General features: G+C 41.3%; 1 protein-coding gene and 1 pseudogene across 2 annotated transcripts in view; one reads left to right on the forward strand and one right to left on the reverse strand.

Moving 5' to 3' along the window:
• Window positions 1-1,650: 1,650 nt before the first annotated feature.
• LOC106674850 (GTPase IMAP family member 8-like) lies at window positions 1,651-8,901 on the reverse strand (annotated as a pseudogene).
• A 6,236-nt stretch (window positions 8,902-15,137) lies between these two features.
• galcb (galactosylceramidase b) overlaps window positions 15,138-25,336 on the forward strand; it is a 46,143-nt gene continuing 35,944 nt past the window's right edge. The window contains exons 1-7 of one of the 2 annotated variants that reach the window (XM_024806289.2): window positions 15,138-15,328; window positions 15,481-15,549; window positions 15,625-15,688; window positions 16,014-16,127; window positions 16,627-16,766; window positions 17,658-17,696; window positions 17,883-18,010. In XM_024806289.2, the coding sequence (XP_024662057.1) occupies window positions 15,188-15,328; window positions 15,481-15,549; window positions 15,625-15,688; window positions 16,014-16,127; window positions 16,627-16,766; window positions 17,658-17,696; window positions 17,883-18,010 (695 nt within the window). In that variant the 5' untranslated portion in view covers window positions 15,138-15,187. The remainder of the gene's footprint in view (window positions 15,329-15,480; window positions 15,550-15,624; window positions 15,689-16,013; window positions 16,128-16,626; window positions 16,767-17,657; window positions 17,697-17,882; window positions 18,011-25,336) is intronic. The other variant, XM_024806288.2, reaches the window with a different exon arrangement.

Raw genomic sequence — 25,336 nt, forward strand, 5'->3', positions numbered from 1 at the left:
TGGTAAGGCTACAGTGACCTACCTTGGAAAGGAAGTTGGGCAGGGCAAGGTTCGCCCTATCAGTGCAAAGGTTAATGCCATTCTTAACTTTCCTGTGCCAACAACACGCCGTGAGCTGCGCAGATTTCTGGGGATGGTTGGTTACTACAGGTGTTTCTGTAGGAATTTTTCTGAAGTCGTAACACCACTGACAAACCTGTGCAGCCCGAAGGTACCATTCATTTGGAGTCCTGAGTATCAACATGCTTTTGAATGTGCAAAAGGTCTTCTGTCGAGTTCACCTGTTCTTGTCGCTCCAGACTTTTCTAAACCTTTCAAGCTTGAAGTGGATGCCAGTGAGGTGGGGGCTGGAGCTGTTCTTCTTCAGGATGATGGACAAGGAGTGAGTCATCCTGTCTGCTTCTTTGGCAAGAAGTTCGATACTCATCAAAGGCGGTACTCGACAATTGAAAAGGAGACTCTGGCCATGCTTCTGGCTCTTCAGCATTTTGACGTGTATGTGGGATCTACTTCCCAACCTGTAGAGGTCTTCACTGATCACAATCCTCTCGTGTTCCTCTCTCGTATGTATAACAACAATCAGCGACTGATGAGGTGGGCTTTAATTTCACAAAACTACAACATTGAAATAAAGCATAAAAGAGGATGTGAAAATATTGTGGCCGATGCCCTCTCAAGAATGTGATGGTGTAAGGTTAACAAACGTATACGTTTGTTTTTCTGGGTGGGGGTGTTACATCCCCCAGGAGGATGTCTCTTCTCCCTATTAACCCTTTGTTTTGTCCAGGCTCCACCTCCTCTGTCCTGATTGGATGCTGTGCAGAGTCCGGCTGATTGGTAATCAGCAGAGCACTATTTAAGGCCTGTGGAGCTGTGCTTCTGGGCCCTCCGGCCATTTTGGTTGCCATACTGGTGCAGGCTTGCATGCCTTTGTATTTTGTGTGAGCATTATTGTTTCATGTTCAGACTGCTTGTAGGGGAGAGCTGCCTTTTGTTTTGACACCCTGTTTTCTCCTGTTTATGTGTTGTTAGGTAGGTTATGGTTATAGGTTGTATCTTTTGTTTCTTTGGAGTTAGGTAAGTTTCTTTTATTTCTACGTCAGGGATGTTTTGTTTGTTATGTTGGCCTTGGCTCTCCCTGACGTTACACCTCGGTCTGAACCTACGTCCCATCACCAGTATTAAATAAACCTTTTAAATTTACCATCTTGGCTCCTCCGTCTCTATCCACATTTATGTTCGTCCCTTCAACCCCCTAGACTAGCCAGGGGACGTAACAGTGAGTTTGGTGAGGAAGATTGTGAAAAGTGCGCTTCTGGTCAAAAATTCCAATAAACACACTCCTAAACCTTGTGGAAAGTCTTTCCAGAAGAACTAATCCTGTTGTAGCTGCAAAGGGTGGGCTAACATCAGATTAAACCTACATATTAAATCACATTTTAATGAATTAAAAATAAAATGTCACTCACATTTATATGCGTGGTAAAGCAGATGAGCTAATACTTTTGGCAATGTAGATAATGCTTTGTTAAGCAAAGTTGGCTCTGACTAAAACAAGTTAACAACATAGTCTACAGCCAAAAAGCAATATTATAAAAGTAATACATTAAACTAGGCAATAGTTTTTTGCTTCTATGAAGTTAGAATTTCTTATTGCAACAGACATGTTGCATGCTTCACTGACTGTCCTGTTAAATTCATTTCTCTTTTGACTTCAGCCTTTAGGTTGTTCTTTCTCTGTTGCTCTTCATCCTTTCGTTCCTTTGCAAGTCTGTTTCTCTTTCTTTGAGGCCTTCTTTGCCTTTTTCAACATGTTTACTGTGTAGTGACCCCCACAATTCTCCACAGTCATTCTGTTAATTTTCTCTAGAAGCTGCCTGATTTGTTCTGGGTCTTCCACTTCGTTATTGAAGACATGATATCTGCCATAGACACCCTCAATGAGCTCTTGAAGTCATAAATTTTTTGAGATGAAATTTTCAGTAGTTTGTTTCTTTAGTTTGTCTCCATGTGTGAACAGAACTAGCGAGTATTTGGCTGCCTCTTTACCAAAAGTACTTTGAATCATCTTCACAGTGTCTTCCTCTTCTTGTGTGAACCTACCAAGCTTTAGGACCATCAGGAAGGCATGAGGGCCAGAAGCAGACAGAGAAATAGATATTTTAATTTTTTTTAACACTTCTTCTTCAGTCACATTATTGTCAAATACCCCAGGAGTGTCAATGATGGTCACCTTTCGACTTTCCACATCTCCCTGAGCTCTCTTGCACTCAGATGTCCAAGAGGGTGGGGACAGTTCAGACTAGAGATGGACCGATCCGATATTACGTATCGGTCCGATACTGACCTAAATTACTGGATCGGATATCGGAGAAAAATAAAAAATGTAATACGATCCATTAAATATCACGAAAGCACCTCACAAAACTTGCAACACGCCGTAACTCACCTCAGAACGTTAGCACGTCGAAGCAGTATGCATCACGTGATAGAGCGGCTGTGGCATGCGGGATCTGTCGGTGGTCTGGATAGCATTTGGAGCTTCGCTAGCAACCCGGCATTTCATCTCCGACAAAGTTATCCCCGAGAGAAGTAAAGCAAGTGTGTAAGTCCATCTCTGAATGTTTGTAAAGCATTCCTGCGTTAAGCTTAACAAGCGACTGCCTCTTCTTGCTGCTACTTCAATCGTGAAACTGCTTAAATGATCAGCTGATCGGCTTTTCTGTCGTGAGTCCGTCTCTCTTGTTTGGTTTTGGCCCACTTTGCACCAGAAAGAGGAAACCAGCGGATAAACAACAGCAACACGTTTAAGCTTGATAAGCTGTTGTTAGAATTTATTTAATGTTACTTTCTACTCGAGGATCTTTTTCTACGTAGCTGACGGCTGGTAACTGTGCAGGGGCGGATCTAGCAAAGTTTAGCCAGGGGGGCCGATAGGGCATTAACAGGGAAAATGGGGCACAAAGACATACTTTTCTTTCTTATTCTCATTTAAAATGTCGAGCTTTTAATAAATAATTATCTGACACCCAAAGTTTTAATTTGATGTAAAAGGAATAGAAGTCAATTACTGTATATAGTGACTATTAAGTCTAATATATATACCCTAGTAAGATATAGTACTTTTTCCTTTGGGAAGGTACCATCTGTGCAGTCTGCAATTTTGTTGAAGAAAGATGTTGAATCTATTTAATATTTCTTGAAAAATAATTGATTTCTGTGCATTTTTTTTTCACACTGCATCAAATTAAGGTTGATTACGTCGATTAAGCATCATGAGGTGGAGCGTGAGGGGTGGTTCCCTATTTTTTATTTATTTATTTTTGTTGTTGCTGGGAGTTGGAACCCTATTAGTTAGGTTGCTTAATATTTACGCTAAGTACTCTTTAAAATACCAGAATAGGGAGGATGGTGTAGGTTTAAGTTTATTAGATTGATCAGTATTGCTGAACTATGAAATATTTTGTTTTGCATACAGGTATAACAGAATAGCTTTAGTGTAGTTGTTGTTTTAAACTTGAGTTATGAACTTATACAAAATGCAGCAAGATATAAAAAAAAAAACAGTTTTGTTGATTAAAAAACACTATATCGGATTCATATCGGTATCGGCAGATATCCAAATTTATGATATCGGTATCGGTATCGGACATAAAAAAGTGGTATCGTGCCATCTCTAGTTCAGACTGAAAATCTTTTCTTCCTAAGATGATGTTTCCTGTTGCACTCTTCCCTCCTCCTGTTTTTCCCACCAAAATAATTCGTAGTTCATCACTCTTCTTCTGCTTCCTAGAACCTGCAGACATAAAACATAGGAACATCTTTTTTCTTTTTCAGTTTTTTTTCTTTTTCTGCCGTCATTGTATAAAATATTGAACTTTAGTGTAGATTGTACAGTGTACAAGTTATTTGCTCACCATCACAGTGTAAGATAAAAGCTGGCCTTTCTAGACTGTCAAGCACCCAATTCTAAGAGACTGAAAAAACAATCTCCATAAACTAATAAAATATGAGTGCATAAATTGGTGCCGACCCTCATTAGCAAATAAGCATTTTTATTTTAACCTCTATCTACCAGGCCACCCACAACAAATCTAGGGTTACGTTACTGACCCTTTTTTTAAATCGTATTTTTACCTATTTGGAACACCCAGATGGAAAAAAAGAAACTTTAAATACAAAAACCCTAATGACACAATGTAAGCAACTTAATTTAAAAGGTTTTGTTTTCACCCTACAAGAACATGCTGACTTACAATTTCTTTAAAACATTTGTGTGTGTATAGAATAGAATAGAATAGAATAGCCTTTATTGTCATTGTACAGAGTACAATGAAATTGGAGTGCCACTCCCTTGGTGCAAGATAAATAATAAATATAAATGTAAAATATAAAAAGTACAATAAAATAATCGCAAGTACTCAAACAATAGTAAGTACGATATATACAGGATAACGTGTGTGTTTACAACCCTTCAAAGGTCTGTGTGAGGTTCAAGCCTTGATTTTACTGTTGAAGTCCTTAGAGAGACTGCCAGACAAACATGTCTATACACCTATATACCACGTTGAGCAGACAGTCACTCTAGGGCAGGGGTCTGAAACTCAAATGAGCTGGGGGCCACTGCTAGCACTGTCATCTCATTGGAGGGCCACTCAAGTGTTCGAGAAGTACAAAAAAACAAAACAAAAAATACACTGACAAATATTTATGAAAATATAGTGGGTTTTTTAAATTTTAAATATTGTATAACACAAAACTGCAAAAGTGAGTGCAAATCTTTTTTCCTTACTAGACCCCTGCTCTAAGGCAATCACCGATAGCCAAAACACAACAACCATATATCAGTATATCCATGTCCAAAAGATGAACACTGAACATTTTTGAATTGGGTTCAGGTCATTTAAATGGTGACACATATTTCAAAATAAATGAGTTTCTTCCATTTCAAACACCAGCATCAAAATAATTAATTAGAATTAATCAAGAACTTTGAGTTGAATGTGCAAGTCCATTGTTGATCAACAGCAAGGCAAAATCCCCAGAATATTAGAGAGAATAGTATAGAGCAGCGGTCCCCAACCTTTTTTGCGCCACGGACCGATTTGTGCCCGACAATATTTTCACGGACCGGCCTTTAGGGAGTTGCGGATAAATACAAACAAAATAAAACTAGTACCGGTCTCGAAAAAAGAAGATTTATTCATAACACATGTGAAAAGACCCAGGAAAACCGAGTTAATGAAAAAAACGATAACAAAATTACGCTAAAAACCGATAAAAACCCTGAAAACCATACATTTCACACCCAAGTCTCAACTCTCGCGGCCCGGTACCAAATGACTCACGGACTTGTACCAGTCCGTGGCCCGGGGGTTGGGGACCGCTGGTATAGAGATTTCACATAGATAGCTACATCTCTCCTAGAGCTCACATGTCCAAGGTTGTGGAATATCGTACCAGCATGACTGGCTGGTTTCATGTTTGTGCTTGAACAAGCTTAGAATCAGAGATGGGCAGTAACGCGTAATCCGATTACTTTTTTCAAGTAACTTGACCAACACTGCTTAGAATGACACTTTTTCAATCCAGTCTGACAAAAAAAATACAAAATATTCCCAGAACAGAATTTATATAGATACTGATATTCCATTAGTAAATGCCTGCATTTGTATAGCGCTTTTCTAGTCCATAGGACCCCAAAGTGCTTTACACTACATTCAGTCATCCACCCATTCACACACACATTCACACACTGGCGATAGCAAGCTACATTGTAGCCACAGCTGCCCTGGGGCGCACTGACAGAGGCGAGGCTGCCGGACACAGGCGCCACCGGGCCCTCTGACCACCACCAGTAGGCAAACACGGGGTTAGTATCTTGCCCAAGGATATTTGGCATGCAGCCAGGATGCAGCCTGGGATCGAACCACCGACCTTCTGATTAGTGGCTGACCTGCTCTGCCACCTGAGCTACAGCCACCCCATTAGTGATTATAATCATTTACAAATAATAGTGAAGTTATTAACAGTTGAGTATCTCTCACTTGTACATGTTCAAATTATTTCTCTAAGTATTAAAAAGTGATTAGGAAAGTCGTATTCTTTATTTGTGCAAAAATGTTTCTTGAGATGCAGTTGACCAAAACTGCCAAAATTTTCCTGGGGAATAATTTAATCCTCCAAAATCTTCATTGTATGTGGCAGCAATCTGAGACTCTCACTGCTAAAGCACCAACTGTAGCTCCAACAGCTGCTCCAGCAGCAATTCCAACTGCCAAACCTATCGGACCGCCTGCAATTCCAAGCACACCTCCAATGGCAGCACCACAGGCTGCTGCAACAGCTATTGCTGGTGCTGAAGTGAAGTCATTTGATTTTTCAGCTCTGGCTCTGGCTTCATAATGATATCTCATCTGCACCTTGCACTTCTCTCTGGTGGCCCTTCCTCCATATTTGGCTCTCAGTTTATCAAGCTCTCTCTGCTTCTGTGCTTCCATCTCCTTCAGGAGTCGCTCTTTCTCCTTTTCTATGGCTGCCTCTGCTTTCATGAACATTGCATTGGTATAGTAACCTCCACCATTAACCACAGTCATCTTGTCAATTTTGTCCAGGAGCTGAGAGATTTGTTTGGGATCTTTGATTTCATTGTTGAAGACATGGTATCTGTTACCACACTTTCGAATGATGGCTATGAGATCAGGACTTTCTGAAATAAAGTTTTCAATGGTTTGCTTCTTTAACTGGTCTCCATGTGTAAATAACACCATTGTGTATTTTGCTCCATCTTCACCAAAGGTGGTCTGGATCATCTGAACAGTATCTTTCTCTTCCTGAGTGAACCTGCCCAGCTGAAGAACCACAAGGAAGGCATGAGGACCAGGGGCAGACAGAGAGATGCACATCTTGATCCTATTCAATACTTCTTCTTGAGTGAAATTCGTGTCAAAAAGGCCTGGAGTATCATTGACAGCTACCTTTCGACCGTCAACATTCCCCTTTGCTTTATGGCATTCAGATGTCAGACAGGATGGTGACAGTTCTGATTCAAAGGCCTCTCTCCCCAGGATTGTGTTTCCTGCTGCACTCTTCCCCACTCCCGTCTTCCCCACAAGAACAATCCTCCTTTCATCTGAATCCATGGCACCTTTGTACCCTGTTGGACAGAAACACACTGTTCATCATACAGTGCTTTGTTGTTCAGGGTGGCATGCACATGCAAAATGCAAAAAACATCTTTTATATGCTGCTTAGAGATGGTGGTAACTCTTAAAGCTGAACCAGTGAGAACCTAATAAGAATCAATAAGAGAACTGATAAGGAAATTCTGACATCCAACAGGTGAAACAGCTCAGAGATTCTCAGTTTCAGTTAATATTGGATTTGAATGCTTATCTCTTGTCTTTGATAATGCCAAAATAAACAAAAAGATTCTAAAGAAATGTTTTGGGGGATTTAAACAGATTTCATGGGAAAAAGGCTTCTCTAGTATTCAATCAGAGTGCTCAAGCCCTGTGTGAAAAGTGATTGCTCCCCTTTCCAGAAATGGCGAAAACATGGAACCATGGTGAAGCTTCCCAGGGGTGTCCAGCTGACCAAGAGTGCAGTGATCACTCATCCAAGAAGTCACAAAAGACCCCAGAACATTTGCCTCAGTTGAAGTCAGTGTTCATGACTCCACCAAAAGAATGTGTCTGGAAGAAAACATCTTGATGATCCCAAAGACCTTTTGGAAAATACTCTGTAAATGAGGGTGTATTGTGATAAACAGCTGAAACACCCAATGAGTTGGGGGTGCACAACTGATGATGTTTCGTATTCGTGACAAATGGTGGTTTACATTAGTCTTCAACTAACTGAAGAATTACATTACTGAAAACACCTAAGGTCAGTTAAAGAAAACTTGCTTCACTGATCCTGTGACAAAGTGGCTGGACTGAATGCCATTTGTCACTTGCATATATTGTTATTTTGTGTTCTGTTATCTTATAGTCAATCATAATGCTTTAATTAGTGATGTGCGATACCACTGATTTCCTTTCCGATCCGACACCAAGTAAAATTCAGGGTGGTATCGACGATACTGATCCGATACTGATACTTTGTACAAAAACGTATTTTATTTATTGCATCTTTTATTGTATCTCAAATTATAGAGTCATAATGATTACAGGACATTCGATTAATTGTTCTTATCACTTAATAATGCAGAATTCATCATATAGAAATAAAAAAACTGAAGTTGTGCGCTATTTGAACACGTTGCCTGCCTGCGGCACTAAAGGACTCCGTGAAAGACGTCTGTCTCGCCCTAGCAGCACCTGTCCTGTCCCTCTCCTCTCCTCCTCTTCAATTTGCCTCAACATATGCTCATCATATTCTGTGATATGATTTACTCTGAGGTGTTTGACAAGGTTAGTGGAGCTGCCACAACACCTTACTTTTTTGCCACATGTATCGCAAACCACGCCTCGGCTGTTTGTGGATGTAAAATACGTCCGCACATGACTCCATTTATGCGCAGCCATTGTTGTGAGTGTGCATGCCAAGGGGCTGCAACACATTTATACATCCGTATTTCGCACATGACTATGAAAGGCGGAAGAGGAAGTAGTTCCTTCCTATGTAGACAATCCGAATGATATAGTTTCTTTCCATTGTGTTCCCATTAATGGAACTGGCCTGAGGATCAGCTCTGAAAAGTCGAAGCTCATGCACGTCAGCTCCATGGACCCACGACGGGGGATCTACATCGGGACACAGCTGCTAGAAGAAGTGGAGAACCTACCTCGGTAGCGCGATTTCCCATGACGGCAACGCGGAGGTGGATGTCAAGTGCCACACTGGAAAGGCAGCTGCGGTATTTCGGAGGATGAACAAGATCTGGTTCTCCCCGACCATCTCCCTCAAGATCAAACTCCGCGTGCTTAATTCGATCGTGATCCCAACTGCCATTTATGCCAGCGAGACTTGGAAGGTATCGGCCTGCATCAACACCAAGCTCGACGTCTTCCAGCAGCGATGTCTTCGCCGGATTCTGAAGATCCGCTACACCGACCACATCACCAACGAGGAGGTCCTGCGAAGGAGTGGCACAGTCAAACTTCACAACATCGTTGCATGCCAAAGACTCCGACTGGCCGGCCATATCCTCCGCATGGATGATGCATGGATTCCAAAAACAGCGATGTGCTGGCAACCCCTGGGCATTAAAAGACCACGAGGACATCCCCGCAACACCTGGTGAAGGTCCATCAAGACCTAAAGACATCGAACATATCATTGGAAGAAGCTGAAGCCCGCACACAAGATCGAACCTGGTGGCGTTCGTTTGCCACCCGATATGCCACATAAGGCATGGGAGGATCTAAGTCTAAGTAAGTAAGTCCTGTTAATGATAAACTACAAATTTACCCTAAATTACTAAAATATCAATATTTTAATGTGAGAATCGATTCTACAACATAAATGACTGGTATCGGAGGAATCGATATTTCAGTATCAATCAGCACATCTCTAGCTTTAATGTAGACACTGCACATGTAACCTTGGCTCTACATACTATCCCGGGTCTGTTTGTGGTAGCATTGTCTATATATTGAGGCGATCGTGGCTCAAGAGTTGGCAGTTCGTCTTGTAATCGGAAGGTCGCCAGTTCGAGCTCCTGCTCCGACAGTCTCAGTCATTGTGTCCTTGGGCAAGACACTTCACCTGTTGCCTACTGGTGGTGGTCAGAGGGCCCAGTGGCGCCAGTGTCCGGCAGCCTCGCCTCTGTCAGTGCGCCCCAGGGCAGCTGTGGCTACAATGTAGCTTGCCATCACCAGTGTGTGAATGTGTGTGTGAATGGGTGGATGACTGAATGTAGTGTAAAGCACTTTGGGGTCCTTAGGGACTAAATAAAGCGCTATACAAATACAGGCCATTTACCATTTATTCATTACATCTCTGCAAATGTTCTTAAAGCGAAATGTCACTTCATCATTAGTTGATTTGAATCTTTCATTTGTTTATGTAGTTTGGTTATACTTACCATTGTGTGTTCCTTGGTGCAGGTCCTATATGTGAAACAGGTATATGGGAATGGCCGCCCCAGTACTTCCTGATTTTATAGGATATGATGTCACTGATCATATCAATTGGGTGTAACCAAATGAAGGGCTGTTTCTTTTGTGTAAAATTGTTTATTTCATTTAAAATAACCTCACGAGTCAGATTAAGTGAAGAGATTGACTTTTCACACCGTTTAGTTGGGTAAATGAGTTTGTTAAGTGGAAAAATGATTTTATTCCTGTTTCTTTGTCTAGACTGTGTTATTTAGCCTACCCTATATTCTCGATGGTAGAGATTAATGAGGTTCAGATGTGAATGGAATTCTGTATAAAGCAGGTGAGATTTTGACTGTCAGGTTCTTATGTTTTGTGAAACATTTGTTGAAAGGCAATGCTAGAAAATAAAGAAGACTTAAAAGTAGGGATGGGTATTGATAAGATTTTCACGATTCCGATTCCATTTTCGATTCTGTTTAACGATTCAATTCTTTATCGATTCTCTTATTGATTCTTTTAAAAAAAAAAGGAGAACACTAAGGCCGATTAGCTTAGAACTTTGTTTTATATCTTCCCTTTGAACAAGATAGAAATTTAGGAGTAGCATGGCCTTATAAACCCAACAGTGAGATATTAAGAGATCTAGCCTATGGCTCTTCAATGGGGTTTCACAGGGTCCCCGGGGAAAAAAATTGTAAATGTAAAATAATAAAATAAATATTCTTCTGTAGCAATAACAAAGTAAAACATAAATTATTCTGTAACAATTACACAAGAATATCCAGTAATGTCCCTGCCTACAATTAAACACATTCCCTTACCGAAAATTTGAGGGCATCTGCTGTGGCAAATGGGTGCAAGCCTTTTACCACAAACTGAGTCACTGCTCGGTGACATTCGTCTATCCTGGCCTGAAAGTAGACGCTACCGGTAGACTGCAGCGACAACTGCCAGCGAGCGCCAGCCAGACTCTGTCTGTCTCTCTCATCATGGTCACCTAAATGCAGCACACAGTAATGGCAGGTTTTGTAATAAGGCAGATCACACTAACATAATATGCACTGTTAGTTGATTATTTACCTGCTGCATTAACGGGAGAGGACGTACAAACGTTACCGCTGCTGCTGGGTTGAGATTCATGAGTCTGGAGTGGAATTAAAATCACGACATTCATTTAAGGTCATCGCGTGTTTTGTGAGCAAATGCTTTTGCATATTTGTAGTGTTCCATCCATCCATCCATTTTCATCTGCTTTGTCCGGGGCCGGGTCGCGGGGGCAGCAGCCTAAGCAAAGAGGCCCAGACCTCCCTCTCCCCAGCCACCTCCTCCAGCTTATCCGGGGGAATACCAAGGCGTTCCCAGGCCAGCCGAGAGATATAATCTCTCCAGCGTGTCCTGGGTCTGCCCCGGGGCCTCCTCCCGGTGGGACATGCCTGGAACACCTCACCCAGGAGGCGCCCAGGGGGCATCCTTGTCAGATGCCCGAACCACCTCAGCTGGCTCCTTTCGATGTGGAGCAGCAGCTGCTCTACTCTGAGCCCCTCCCGGATGGCCGAACTTCTCACCCTATCTCTAAGGGAGAGGCCAGCCACCCTTCGGAGGAAGCTCATTTCTGCCGCTTGTATCCGCGATCTCGTTCTTTCGGTCACTACCCACAGCTCGTGGCCATAGGTGAGGGTAGGGACGTAGATCGACCGGTAAATTGAGAGCTTCGCTTTTACACTCAGCTCCCTCTTCACCACGACGGACCGGTGCAGCGTCCGCATTACTGCAGCTGCAGCCCCAATCCGTCTGTCGATCTCCGGCTCCCTTCTCCCATCACTCGCGAACAAGACCCCGAGATACTTGAACTCCTCCACTTGGGGCAGGAACTCATCCCCGACCCGGAGTGGGCACTCCACCCTTTTCCGGCTGAGAACCATGGCCTCAGATTTGGAGGTGCTGATCCTCATTCCCGCTGCTTCACACTCGGCTGCGAACCGCTCCAGTGCGAGCTGGAGGCCCTCACCCGATGAAGCCAACAGAACCACATCATCTGCAAAAATCAGAGATGAGATTCTGAGGCCACCAAAGCGAAAGCCCTCCGCCACTTGGCTGCGCCTAGAAATCCTGTCCATAAAAATTATGAACAGAACCGGAGACAAAGGGCAGCCCTGGCGGAACGCTGGACCAGCTCTTTATCCTCTGCAGGATACTTGAGGGTGCATGGGAGTTTGCCCAACCAGTCTACATGTGTTTTGTGGACTTGGAGAAGGCATTCGACCGTGTCCCTCGGGGTGTCCTGTGGGAGGTGTTGCGGGAATATGGGGTGTCTGGCCCATTGCTACGGGCCATTCGATCCCTATACAACCGTTGCAAGAGCTTGGTTCGCATTGCCGGCAATAAGTCGGACTCGTTCCCGGTGGGTGATGGGCTCCGCCAGGGCTGCCCTTTGTCTCCGGTTCTGTATTTGTAGTGTTTCCTCCTTTAAATTAAATATCTACTATGCAAGTATTGCAAGTTGCCCTGTTGTTCTCGTAAAGTATGACCAAACTTTTTAGCGTTTGCCATGTTTCCTGCCAGGTACTGTAAATGACGCTCTGCAACGTAGTGACATCATTCGGGGTGACTGGAATCGATAAGGAAATTGTTTGCAAAAATGGCAAACAATTCCAAGGAATTGAAACAGTGGGAACCGGTTCTCAACAAGAACCGGTTTTCAATACCCATCCCTACTTCAAAGAAACTTGAACAGTCTGCAGATGCTGTTTTGCTATCACTTTCCATGCTGCTTATGTTATGCTACCTCCCCCCCCCCCCCCCCCCCCCCCAACCCATTCAAGACTTGTGCTAATTATTTTAGGGATTTTAAAATCTGGTCCTATCAAGCAACCCATTTAGTCGCTTCATATTTTTCCCATAGTATAGGTTTATCTTTCTTTGTAAAATCAGACAGCTGCTACTACATTAGTACTTTAATTAGCATCATTATCAGGAGGCTTAGTTTAAAAAGAAAAGACATGTTTTTCACGGACCATAATAACTACTGTTAGAAATTCTGAACCTAAAAATAAATAATGCTTATGGTAATTGGAAAGCAATAAGTATAACCCTGGCAGAGGGTCTGAGGGGGTGTTCAGACCTTTTTGTAATTTTATACAAACCCTTTTGGAAACAGTTCGGATTCAAAGAATTCTAATGAAGCATGTTTCTGTTCTTGTATGACAGCTTGTTCCAATATTAAACTGTAAAGATATTCACAAGTGGATTTCTTTCAGTTCAGTGGGTTTCTTAGATTTAGATTACAATCAAGTATTGATCAAATAAGAAAAAATCCCCAGCATGAGAAAATGAAGCTGACAAGTTTGAATAAAGTATTCCTTGTGTGGGCCTGGTCCTGCCCTGACATAGATCAGCAGGACACAGCAGCAAGCTCAGCCAGAAGCTACACACAGCTAAGTTGATTCCTGAAAGGAAAAGAAAATGAGCTGTCCCCAGACTCTTCTTTGTCAGTGGTATTAAGGAGGTCCTCAAAGTATTCCTTCCACCGCCTGTCTATATCCCCAGTTATAATCAGTATTACCCCAACTGCCACTATCCACTGTGTAAATAATGCACTATATTCCCCTTCTGAATTGTCTGATGGTTTGCTAGAATCGCTTTGAGTCAGACCTGAGTTTCATGGCCTCGCCGAACTACTTTTGCTTCAGCAAGTTCCTGAGCAAGTTCCTAGTTTTCCAGTGTTAATTCCTAGTTTCCATGTTCAGGGTGTTGGTTTGCTTTTCATGTGTTTATTTAATGGAGTGTTTTTCCCAGCAATAAAGCTACCATTTTAAGTTACATTTCCATGTTCGATTCCTGTATGTAGGTCCTTTCTCCTGCCTGCCACACAGCGAAACATGACAACAGTGACCACTGGGTAATTTGTGTTATAAACATGGATAAACATTACTAATTTGTAACGTGGGTTGTATTAAGTGGTTGAGAGGAGGCCGCAGAAACACTCAGCAGGACACTCATGACCACACTGGTACTGGAAATTCCACAGTGTTCGTCTTTTAATAAACACACTCTTCACCAACCGCTGCTGTCTTACATGGAGCAAGCAATGTTCATACAACCTGTAACATTACTTTGAGTTTGGGAGCTGAAAAAACGAGGTCCATCTCAGTCCATGTGTCCATGTGTAAGCACGTTTCTCCCACACTCTACAGAGGGCAGTAGCACATACTTGTGACATCACTAAACATTAACTTGGGTTGTCTTAAAGAGACATCACACAGTTGAGATTGTTATAACTTCCTAATCAGTGTATATGTGTATATGAATTTAATAACCCATCTCAAAATAGACAGAGCCGGGTCCGTGACACAAATCGTGTTATTTTTATTTTTTAACAATGAATATGTCATTTGATGGTTTTTCCTCATTTCAGTCTTGTTTTTCAATTAGACTTGCTTTAATTTGTTTCACAATAAATATATTTAATAACCCATTACTTTACAAGTTCTCTCATTTAGAAGACTTCACTAAAAGGGATATTGTTTATGGACTCATTATGCACAATAGCAAAGATGACTTTCTGGTGAATGCTATAATCACTCTTTGTACATTTTAAATACACAGATCTAAACATACAAAGCTGGCTTTTGTAAAATTTTTATTTCATACTTTAAAGCCCTTATTTTATGAAAACAAAAGATGCAGTGAAACCTTTGAACACAACTGAAGAATGTGATTTAGTTAGTAAGCCCAAATTTACCCCTTTATTTTCTCTTCCTTTTTTTAAAAAACTGAAAGCTAATTTCTTGTAATCACCTGCTCCAAAGGAATCTTGCAGGAGCCATGTTGTTATATATTAATTCTTGTTTTTGCGTCAATAAAAAAAACAAAACAAAAAAAACTCTTCTAATGCAGCAGACAAATGCCTCACCGTTTTTCCCCGGATTTTAAGGGTGGGTCGTGTGTACCCTTAAAAAAATCATTGCGAACACTGTTTGAAGATTTTTTTTTTTTAAATTGCGGACGTTCGTAGAACGAAATAAACGTTTAAAAGTAAGTACCGGTGTGACGGGTTTCAACATCACGTGGCCGCTCAGCTGCGCTGTCATGTGATAGAGAATGTGCGCGCGCGTACAGCGTCTTGTCAGCTAGCGCTCAGGATGGACTGCAGAGAGTCGGCGTTATTAGTGTCCGTTCTCCTCTTGGCTTTGGCTTTGTGCTCTGCTCAGAATTATGTCCTGAGCGATGACGGGGGTCTGGGAAGGGTTTTTGATGGAATTGGAGGTTTAAGCGGCGGAGGGGTGAGTTTAGTGTATTTTACTAGAGTACTTCCTTGTACAACACTGCCTCCACAGGAACAATCTGATCTATGCATGCCTGCCTGCATGTTTCTGTTTCTCTGATTAGCTTATTATTTTACTAACATAACATTTCTACGTGTGCCTTAATGTAGGCGACGTCTCGGTTACTGGTGAGTTATGCGGAGCCGTACCGCAGCCAGATACTAGACTTCCTGTTTAAGGTACGACAGAAGCAACTCATTCACACAGTTCAGTTTTAAGCACGGGAACTCACTGCTCTGTGTTCCTATTTTCAGCCAAACTTTGGAGCTTCTTTGCACATTCTGAAGGTGGAGATCGGAGGAGATGCGCAAACTACTGGTAAAGTACATTTAGTCACACTACATTTCTGACAGTTTCTAATTTGTTACTTGTTACATTTCCATTTCTCTGCTGCCAGGTCTGAAATGCATTATGACACACAGCTAAAGTCCAGCAGAATGACATAAATTCCTTCTTAACAAGGAAACACTTGTGACATCTGCTTCATATGGATCTTAAAGTCTTGTATGGATAGGATATTGGCTATAATTACCACATATTTTGGTGCTGGGGTCGTGATAGACACTTTGGATCATAGTATAACTTCAAGAATAAACTGACTCTCTCCATTTTTTTGGTATTATTGAACCTCTGATTTGATCAGATGGAACAGAGCCGTCTCACATGCGCTATGAAAATGATGAGAACTACTACAGAGGCTACGAGTGGTGGCTTATGAAAGAGGCCAAGAAGAGGAACCCAAATATCACACTCATAGGTAAGAAGGAACATTGTTTCCTTTTCTGTCTGATAACTTGACAGCAGTAAACCAAAACCAGTAGACATCAGAGGGAAAATGTCATAGTAGGAAACTGAGATTTAGAATCTACATGTGTTGTTACAAATGACCACTCCTGCTTTTCTTGGCATGAACACATTTGGTATTACTGGCAAACCTCATGGAATTTCTGCCAGAACTTTCCACCCATTTACTTCTATCCGGAGATTTTTTTTTTTTTTTCATTTATTTTTTTTTAAAAATTTGAATAAAGTAGTTTTGATATAAAGGTTACAATTCAATGCATGCAGTTATTTTATATGGAATGTAAATAATACAATAATATTATTGATATTATTGAAAACTTTAACAAGTCTGCTCAGTTTGTTGGATAGATGGTGGGGGTGATTGGAAATGTGACCAGATAGTGAAATTTATATTAAATGTAACACAAAAAGAATCATTGTCTTTTCTTGTGTGTCTGCTTGTTTTCATATAGGTTTGCCCTGGGCGTTTCCCGGTTGGGTGGGCCGTGGCAAGAACTGGCCCTATGACTACCCGGATGTCACTGCAACATATGTGGTGAACTGGATCCTTGGTGCCAAGCAGTACCATGACCTAGACATTCAGTATGTTGGGGTGTGTATACCACTTCTCAGATTAGAATGCAGCTCTGCACAAACCCACAAAATTCATGCAATAATCATCTCTACTTCAACACATTGCTTTTGTGGTCCTTACAAAGGCTGCTTCCTCAAAAAGTGAGTGCTTTGCAGCTTGGTGGCTTTTGGCATGTTTTGAACTTTCCTTTCATAACAGGATTATAATTAATTAATATAGCTATTAATTATAATTCTTTGTTACATTTCAAACACACACATTCATTTTTGAGCTCTGGTTAAACTGTTTGAACATCTGACTGCTTGCATTATCTCTCAGTATCTCTGGCATTCTCAGGATTTTAATAACCAAAAGTAGTAATGGTCAAAACTTCTAAACACTAAGCAGTTATTTGCAGCCACCTAGTGACAGTAAATTCTCTAATGTAAGTCCTGTTACCAACTTCTGTATTTCATCAAATATAAACCAGGAATTGGAACAAAGATGGACCTCTAGTAGCAGATGTGAATCTGGTCAATGTGACCAAGTGAAAGCCAGCCCACAAACACAGGGAGGAAAAAAGTAGTTCTGTTAATGTTAAATGTTACTTATTGCTCTCTACAGTAACTTACATGGCTTTGATTCATTCATGTTGTCTTAATCCTGTGCGGCTGTTGTTGCATGGAATTAGCCCTGTTAGAAAATGAAGGGTTTCTGTCCACTAAAGTGTGACTTTAACATGGTAAGTGGGAACATATCAAAACCTGACTTTGTTGTAAAATGTGACAGATGACATTTATTAGTTGCTTAGTACTGAAGGCCTGCCTGGAATATAAAAGCTTTACCACGTGATACTGGATTGATGGATTTGCAGGAAATTGAGCCTGCAAAAGTTTGTTTGCAAACTAAAATTCTCTTTCATCCATTTAGATCTGGAATGAGCGAAGCTTTGACATCAAGTACATTAAGGTAAACATAACTTACTGTTATCTTTCATTGTACTTTTGTCATAATGAGTAGCCTGCAGTGTAAATTGAAGTAGAAAAACAGCCACTAACATTGAGTTGTCCTACTGAGAGATGCAGTGTGACGGTGTTTGGGATGATTTTAAAGCTCTAGCCGAGTTCCACTGAGAGCATGTCTTTGTCGCCAAAGGTGCTCCGGAACATGCTGGATAAAGTTGGTCTAATTGGTGTTGGCATCATCGCAGCAGACGGCGATTGGAGCGTCGCTAATTCTATGATCCTTGACCCATATCTTAATAATTCTGTTGATGTGATTGGGTAAGTACAGAGTCTCAAGAAGTTTGAAATGAAATGCTCCCACTGCGTAAATCATTGGACCAGATGGCACAGTAAAAGCAGAACTTTTACCATGTGCTATAAGTTTACTTGAAGGCTATTTGGTGCTTGACAACTGATTGCGTAAATCCGAAATGTCCACTGAGTTTGGGTGCGTCTCTGTTAAAGCACACTCTTCTTCCACAAGTACCCAGCTGAATGTTTGTGGCTGTTATTTTGCTGGACTTGAAAGATAAAGTCGGAGCTGAATCATGTGTAGGTGTGTTGCTGCTGAAAAAAAAATTTCAGATCTGCCACATTTCTTAGGTGGTTTTAAAGCTGCATTAAAAAAATGTTTTTAAATATGAATATTGACCCAATACAGAAAGTAATCATAAGTGCTGAGAAATTTTTTTTATTGAATTTGGAGTCTAATTTGCATCTGTCTCTCCTGGGTGACAGCATGTTGATGTGCTACTGTAGGAAAAAACGAATGACTACAGTTGTGCCACACACTTATACAATCAAGCACCTAGGCATGCAGACTGCTTCTACAAACATTTGTAACAGAAGGGGTCGCTCTCAGGAGCTCAGTGAATTCCAGTGTGATGCCGTGATAGGATGCCACCAGGACAACAAGTTGTTTTTCAAGAGTTGGGTTCAGCCTCTTATTTCCAGTGAAAAGAAACAGTCCATAGATCACAGTTTTGAGCCATTTTATTGATTTATTGGTTTTAACTCAGTAGGCGTGATTGCGGATGCCACGCAGTTGCATCCACACTGCCCCACACACCACACCCCACTACAAACACATAGTGAAACACTGTCAGTCATGGACTGACCCATTAACATTACTGAAGCAGTGTAGGATCATCTTGACAGAACAGAACAAATGGCCTGTAAATGGTAAATGGCCTGTATTTATATAGCACTTTACTAGTCCCTAAGGACCCCAAAGCGCTTTACATATCCAGTCATCCACCCATTCACGCACACATTCACACACTGGTGATGGCAGCTACATTGTAGCCACAGCCACCCTGGGGCGCACTGACAGAGGCAGCTTGTTAAGGAATAAAGGTAACCATACCAAATATCAAGAGTTAGTGTAAAAGCAGATGAAGCTGATCACCAGCCTCAATCCCTGCCCCCCTCAAATTCCCTTTCCTGGACACATGACTGTGATAGCTGGCCTGGTGAAGAGACAGCTGGAGTGAATGCATCTATGTTCCGTTTCCTAGTGTAATATAAAGAAAAAAAAGGAAAGGTTCAAGACTTTACAGTAACATTGTAGCATCAGAGAGCACCAAAATATATCAAACATTATATGAAGGACTGGGAGCCATAACCTCAATGATCACTTATAATATCTTCTCTTCTCTTTTGGCTCTCGGCGAAGGCAGTTGCACTTTTCTCCTCTCCTCCTTCCCCTTATCTTCCCTGCTTAGCCTCTTGTGCCCTTGTCTTGTCTCGTGTGCATTAGTTTCCCTGGAACAGTCTGTCACTGTCGTTCTCTAAAACCTAAAATAGAATTATGGATTTGATCAACTGGTCTCTGAATGCTATTGACACCCTTTTCTCAACGAGAAGTCTGGGCTTGGGAGAGCCCGAGTGCCCTGGAGGTACTTTCCCTGCCGGATACACGATGGACGGGTGGCAGACATGGAGGATCGTGTGCTTGGCGGGACTGTCGATCGAGGACGCTGAAGATATCTACCTATTCGGAACCATGATAACAGGGTTCTTGCTGATCGGAGCTGGCTTGGCCCTGGCTTATCGGAGAATTAAGAAAGCGGAACCGGCTGTTCAAACCCCTCCAAGGCTGCCCACTGGGATTGAAACGGTGGGACGAGGCGCGACTTCTCAGAAAGAGCTCACTGAATGCAGCATGGTTAAGATCTTGGAGAAGCTTACAGCTGCCGTGAATACTCAGAATAAGACCTCTGAGTAGAGCTGGGCAATATAAGATTTTTTCACATCACGATATGTTTTTTTTCATTTCAGGCGATAACGATATCTATCATGATATAAGCCAAATAACTATATTTGTAAGATTTAAATGTGCCGTTGCTCACAAGTAAAGTGTGAAATAATCAGCAGCTTGTTTTTATTTAAATATTTATTTCCCATAATAAGTTCAACAGGGTAGATGTACTTAAGGAACATGAGACTTTTTCAGATAAATAAAGGCAAATATTGCAAACTACACAAAAGGCTATGGAACGCCAGGACTGCCATAATGAATTAATTAAATACACCATTAAATAATTAATTAAATGTGACAATAATTAATTAAAATTGGAATTAATTAATTAATTAAATAAATAGTTATGACACATGTAATTAATTAATTATTGACACATTTAATTAATTATTTAATGATATATTTATTTATTTCATTTTGGCAGTCCTGGTGCCTGGCTCTCATCTTGAAATAATTTTATCTGTCAGCCTCACCCATCAAACTCAGGGGGCGGGGTTAACGCTGCCCATGCAGCTTCTCTAACATTTGATTGGTTGCCGTGCAAAGTAAGTCAAAACAGGTCGATCCTAGATAATCGATTGCTTGTGTAGACTTGGGGAAGCCAGGTATCCCAGAATGCAGATCAAATCACAGGCAGCAGTGGTGGTGTAGTTTTAAAATACCCCGTTTTTCTGTCACCAACTACACTTTTAACAGTGTTTTAGCCGCGAATGTCGCGCCGTATGTCTGGTCAGGTTGTCAACATAGAACATGTTTGCAAAAGTGCTCAGATGTTTTCAGAGATTTAACTAGCTCTGCTAACAATTAGCATGCAGAGTGCACCCAGGGGGTTACGTTAACCGGTTTGTTTACATATTCCACTCTCCGTGTTCCACATGTTGCATTCGCAGATTCTCATTTTCACCGAACAATCGTCTCTTTCCGCCTGGTTTTGTGTCTCTGTGCTTCTGTAACATAAAGAACGAGCTGACATTTTTCTCACGAAACCAGCGATCAGCTCAACAGACCCTCAGTTTACCTGCATGCATCCTCCTCCTCATCTGTCAGCTGTTTAACACCTGCTGCTAATTCAAGAAACACGCCTACGTTACCTGGTGATAGTCACAGTTTAACTGGGCAGCCGGTGCTCGATATAAAGCAATGTCAGCGCATTTTTCTGCACAAGATAAGTAAATATAGTATTTTTCCCGAGCTGCTGGAGCTTGTTTCCTTACAGAGGACTTTATAGGTGAACAGCTTCATCAGCGGCTGATGTCCAATCACCGGCACACAGCTTTCAAACCTCAGCTGAGTTTTAGCTCTCAGTGGTTAAACGCTGGACTTCATTCACTCAGGTTCTGTCTGTCGGGTCACGTTTACTTCGCTGTTTTATTTACAACTGAGCAAATCGGTTTGGCTGAGGTTAAAGTTACGTTTCATAACTGCATAGTTTCACAGACGTTTAATGGTTCACTGGCACATGTGTTAGACTGAACTATTCGCTTTTCTTTATCTGGTGTGTTTTGGATTTAACAGTGAATTTTGAGATTAAACTGACTTTTATAACGTTTTTATACAAAGAGGAAAGAGAAGGCGCATTTCCACCGAGAGGAGCAGAGTTTGCAACAGCATGTTCATCATGAAGTCTGCAACATGGACAGAAATATTATATCATCTGTTTTTTAATAGTTATTCAACTGTATTCTAAGCACCAGCTGTCTGTTAGAATGAGATTTTTTTTTCTTTCTCTCTGTTGGCAGAGGTATAAAAATGCGCAGGAAAATCTGACGTGCATGGCAAACTTCACCGACAATATTTAGGGAGGAATAAACACACATCAAACATAAATGAACCATTTTTTTGCTTTTTCGGTCATGTTATGTTTACCTGTCAAAGGCTTGTTACAAACTATGAAACACATCGTGCAGACTTCTGGATGTTAGAAGAAAACTAATACTGCTCATGAAGGAGACTAAAGGCAGGAAGGTGTCCTTTAAAACTAAACATGTTAATAGGACCTCCCTATTTATATCATAGTTTATGATATAGCACGTGTATTTCAGTAATAGCCTGCTGATTTCAGTGTAGTGGTGAACAGTCGCACAGCTCACGTAGGCGTTATCTGTGATACTCCTTAACTATAATTTATCCAAGTTAACTTCAGTTAACCATTCAGACGGTTCTTTTGCAATGAAAAACATAAACACCCATGCTGCCGGTAAGCTTCCTCAGTGCCAGCTGTTAACATTATAGCTGCTTATGCAGTAACCATGGTAACCACGGACTCTGAGCGGCTGGATCGACGGAGGTCAGACAACAATTTTACATGTATGATCTTAAAACAGGACACAGCCACTATACGTGCTGGCCTCATATCAAATGTGAAGGCAGACTGAGTCTATGTTTGACATTTTTTAATATCTAATCTTCCTTTTCAAACATTTAAACAGCAGCGAGTCTGCAGCTGAGGGAATACAAACTCAAATTGTCGGAACAGGTTTGCTCGTTTCTTGGATTCATTTGGTGATTTATTAAATGTATAAATGTTATTCTAATCTGCTGCTGAGTCTCTTACACTTTTCTTTATGCTGTATATTTTCACGTCTCTGGAATAGTTGGCAGTTAGATAGTCAGCTGGGAAACTTTGTGTTAACTCATGGAGCTGAGGATATCGTGGATATGCTGACCTCGCTCCGTGGTGTACAGGGCCGTTTACCCTCATGATTAATATTCACAATAAAAATATTAGCCGAACATCATGAAGTCTGTATGTGTTTCATAGTGTCGAACAACCTTTGTACAGTTAAAGCCAGCAGTTACTACATGACGGAAACACCAACGTTATCTCTTTTATGCGTTTATACACAGATGACGCTGATTACTGAACAAAAACCCAAAGATCAGATGTTAAACAGATTTATTTGCACTTTCTCCTCCTTAAACATGTTTTTAATGTTAGTTATAATTCAGAATTGGCGACTGAAACACGTAGGACACATAAGAACATCAGGAAATAAAACACAGATAAATATAACCTCAGTAAAAGAAGTCAGCGGGGGTTATTACAGCTGTGTACCGGGGCCTGCGCTTTGTCGGTGGGATTGCTTGCGAGGCAAGCGGGTCTATCCCACGCTTTGCCGTGAGACTGGGCAGACATCTCCGAAATCATCGAAACACTTTTGCAAAGAGGCTGTATCTTGACAAACCGACCAGACACATGAAGATTAAACCACTACATGCTCGGCTACAAAAATATTAAAACGGTATTTGGTGACACACAAACAGGGTTTTTCAAAGTTCAGTTCTGTTAGCTTCCACATGCCGGTTGTTGTGTGCTAGAAACAATGGCCACCAGGCCAAAGCAATGGTTTTGACTCGATCAGCGTTAACCCCGCCCCCTGAGTTTGATGGGTGAGGCTGACAGATAAAATTATTTCAAGATGAGAGCCAGGCGCCAGGACTGCCAAAATGAAATAAATAAATATATCATTAAATAATTAATTAAATGTGTCAATAATTAATTAAATGTGTCAATAATTAATTAATTAAATGTGTCAATAATTAATTAATCAAATGTGTCAATAATTAATTAATCACATGTGTCATAACTATTTATTTAATTAATTAATTCCAATTTTATTAATTATTGTCACATTTAATTAATTATTTAATGGTGTATTTAATTAATTCATTATGCCAGTCCTGGCGTTCCATAAAAGGCAGCCGCTAAAGCGTTTAAGTTTCAAAATAGAACAAACGAAACAGACTACTAAATTGTCAATTCCACTTAGAAACAAAATATTAATTCTAAAAATAAATCTTAGTTTGTTTTACAGAAGAACAGACAACACTGACTAACTTTTGTCAATATCAAATAAACTGAGAACTAAAAGGAAATTCTCAATCTCTCCTTGTTGTATAGCTGAGCTTTTCAAACAGTTTTAACAGTTACTTTAGTCTGACAAAAGCCGAATGACGAATTAGCGCTTCCAGTCAGAGACTGAGGCTACGTCCACACGTACACGGGTATTTTTGAAAACGGAGATTTTTCGTTTTAAAAAATAATCCCGTCCACACATAAAGGCAGAAATGAAGGAAAACGCTGCTATGAACATGCCAAAGCAGCAGGTGGCGCTAGATTCCTAACCGTGCAGAAATGTTGGCCAATCAGAAGTCTAGAAGCCTCGGTGGGAAAAAGTAAACAAAGCTGGGGCATAGAAGCAGAACCGAGTCGTATGTGTGTGTCACGCTTGGTTGATTTTTCTAGTCGGCACACTCATTTCCTCCATTACCCGGGCGGTACGGTGGCTGGCTGCTTCCCAAACAAATACACATGTGACGTGACGTGACGCTGCGGCTGTGATTGGTTCGGCTCTGTGCTACTTAATTTGGATTGGCTGTTCTTTTTTTGTAAGAGGACAAGAGCGGCGAGGTCTATCGCGATATTTTAATTTTTCTATCGAGAAAAAGTTATATCGCGATACATATCGTTATCGTTCTATTGCCCAGCTCTACCTCTGAGCATATATTGGATTACATCAAGGAGAAGATCACTCAGAATAACATCTCTGAGGGAAAGTTGGATTACATCGTGGAGCAGCTCACTGCAGTCGTGAGTAGGGATGGGTATCGTTTAGGTTTTATCCGATACCGGTGCCAAACTGGTACTTTTGAAACGGTGCTGGTGCTTAAACGGTGCTCAAACCGGTGCTTAAAGAATCGAGAACACAAAATTGGTCGAAAAACCTCTCATGTTCAGCTGTTTTTGTTTTTTGTAAAAAGATAACAATGTTAGCCTTTTCTGCAGCTATGGGGCATATATGGTATCGCTCTTGGATGGAAGCAGTGCTTAATCAATGGAAAAAAACACAAACTTTGTCCAAAAACCTCTCATGTTTAACTGTTTTCCACTTTTTCTATAGTCATTTTAGCCTTTTTGGCCAGGGTGAAGGGAGTATCTGCCATCAAACAAGAAGACAGCCGCATGTAGCTATGATGGTGTTTGCTAGTTCACTTTACTGCATTAGGTCAGCCTACTCAACGTAAATTACACACGAACAACATTAAGCTACTCACACAGAGAAGAACGGCTGCTGCTGCATCATCATCCGTCATCATTTCTGCTACACTGGCAGGGCTAGGGGCCAGGACTCTCCTCTTCGAGTTTTTGGGGGATGTTGCTAACTCCGGGTCCGATAACAGGCGCCACACCCGCAGTAGATGTGCACGGTGTGAGGTCTCGCAGCAAGCTATCAAATACGGTGCATTTCTCGGCTTTTAAAAAAACCCGCTATGCGTCGCCAGGTGTTTCATCGGATATGAGGTGTTACTTCCTTTGACAGTATCACAGTATCAGCTTAAAGCAC

Source organism: Maylandia zebra, linkage group LG19 (genome assembly GCF_041146795.1).
Source record: "Maylandia zebra isolate NMK-2024a linkage group LG19, Mzebra_GT3a, whole genome shotgun sequence".
Classification (NCBI taxonomy): domain Eukaryota; kingdom Metazoa; phylum Chordata; class Actinopteri; order Cichliformes; family Cichlidae; genus Maylandia; species Maylandia zebra.